Source organism: Setaria italica, chromosome V (genome assembly GCF_000263155.2).
Source record: "Setaria italica strain Yugu1 chromosome V, Setaria_italica_v2.0, whole genome shotgun sequence".
Lineage (NCBI taxonomy): Eukaryota > Viridiplantae > Streptophyta > Magnoliopsida > Poales > Poaceae > Setaria > Setaria italica.
In genome coordinates this window covers 16,451,973-16,453,946 of record NC_028454.1, presented here as the reverse complement: position 1 = coordinate 16,453,946, position 1,974 = coordinate 16,451,973, and the positions used below count along the sequence as shown (strand labels likewise).

General features: G+C 46.8%; 1 protein-coding gene across 1 annotated transcript in view; it reads left to right on the top strand.

The window, feature by feature from the left end:
* Nucleotides 1-241: 241 nt before the first annotated feature.
* LOC106804371 overlaps nucleotides 242-1,974 on the top strand; it is a gene marked incomplete at its 3' end in the record, with an annotated part of 8,351 nt that continues 6,618 nt past the window's right edge. The window contains exon 1 of the mRNA XM_022826652.1: nucleotides 242-862. Within this exon, the coding sequence (XP_022682387.1) occupies nucleotides 242-862 (621 nt within the window). The remainder of the gene's footprint in view (nucleotides 863-1,974) is intronic.

The following is a 1,974-nucleotide window of genomic DNA, read 5'->3' as shown; positions in this document are numbered from 1 at the left end:
GTCTTCCATAGACGAGGGCGCTCAATGGTTCCCAACCCGGCATATGACCGATGGTATGATCAGGACCAACATATCCTGAGTGGTCTTCTCTCCCCCATAACCGAGGACATCCTTCTTGATGTGGTGTCTGCCTCCACCGCCAAAGAAGCCTGGGACACGCTGGAACACATGTTTTCTTCTACCGTGCGCGCTCGCACCATCCAAGTTCGCGTGGATATTGCCACGACGAAGAAGCGGGAATATGTCTGCTGCCGACTATTTCCGCAAGATCAAGGGTTATGCATCTAAACTTGCTACTGTTGCTGCTCCTCTTCGTGATGATGAAATCATCGCGTATCTCTTGGCTGGACTTGGCTCAGATTACGATCCGTTCATCACGTCTATCACCACCAAGACTGAAGCCCTCTCCCTCAACGACGTCTACGCGTATCTCATGTGGTTTGAGTCTCGTCAGCTGCAACACAACACCGAGACGCACCTCAATGTTGGTGCTTCGGCCAACTTTGCTGGCCGTGGGGGACAGGTGTTGTGTGGACATGGTCACGGTGCATCGCCTGGCCGTGGCCGCGGACGTGGGTCTGCACCGTTCCAGGGCTGTGGTGGCCGATCTACTCCAAGATATGACATGCCTAAGTGCCCGCCGTGCCAGATCTGTGGCCGTGTGGGCCACACGGCGGTCAAATGTTGGTACCTCATGGATGAGTCCTATCAGGATGAACAACCCTTCGCCACTGCTGCTACCACTACTTTCTACAAGGTCGACCCTAACTGGTACACCAACACCAGGGCTACCGATCACATCACTAGTGATCTAGATCGCCTAGCTCTCCGTGAACAATACAATGGTGGTGAAACTGTTCAAGTTGGCAATGGGGCACATTTGCACATTATGCATATTGGTTCTTGTTCAATTAATACTGCTACTAGACCTCTTGCACTAGAAAATGTTCTTCACATTCCTGATATTTCTAAACATCTTCTTTCCATTCATAAATTAGCACATGATAACCATGTCTTTTTTGAATTTCATCCATATCATTTTCTCATAAAGGACCTAGCAATGAGGCAAATACTTCTGGAAGGAAAATGTGAAGCCGGCCTCTATCCTATCAAGCTCTACGACATTGAGTCCTTCAAACAAGCCCTCATCCATGTCAAGATGTCTACAGATCAGTGGCATGCTCGGTTCGGCCACCCCTCTACCCAAGTTGTTAGGTCTATCTTAAGTTTGAATAAACTCCCATGTTCTAAGGAATCAACTCACACCATATGTAATGCTTGTCAATTAGGCAAGAGCCACCAACTACCATACAATAATGCTATTCATCGATCCACATCTCCTTTAGAACTTGTGTTTTCAGATGTTTGGGGTCCTGCCCCTAAATCTGTTGGTGGTTATCAATATTACATAAGTTTCATTGATGACTACAGTTTATTCACTTGGGTTTACTTGATGCAAGATAGAACTAAGGTCCAGCGTATTTTCTTGCAATTCCAAGCTCATGTAGAACGCCTCCTTGGTGCTAAAATCAAATGTGTTCAATCCAATTGGGGTGGGGAGTATCGAAAACTTCACAATCAATTTTTTCGTTCGCTTGGCATTTCCCATCATATTTCTTGTCCTCACACCCACCAACAAAATGGCTCAGCTGAGCGCAAACACCGCCACATTGTTGAAACCGGGCTTGCCCTCTTAGCTCATGCCCGATGCCAATGAAATTTTGGGATGAAGCTTTTGCTACTGCTGTGTATCTCATTAATCGAATGCCAACACGTGTTATTGATAACTTGTGCCCATTAGAACGCCTATTCAAAACCCCACCCAATTATACCATGCTCCGCATTTTTGGATGCGCGTGTTGGCCCAATTTGAGACCGTATAATCAGCACAAACTCTCTTTTCGATCCAAAGCATGTGTTTTCCTTGGGTATAGCACCAATCACAAAGGCTATAAGTGCCTGACATGACACCCA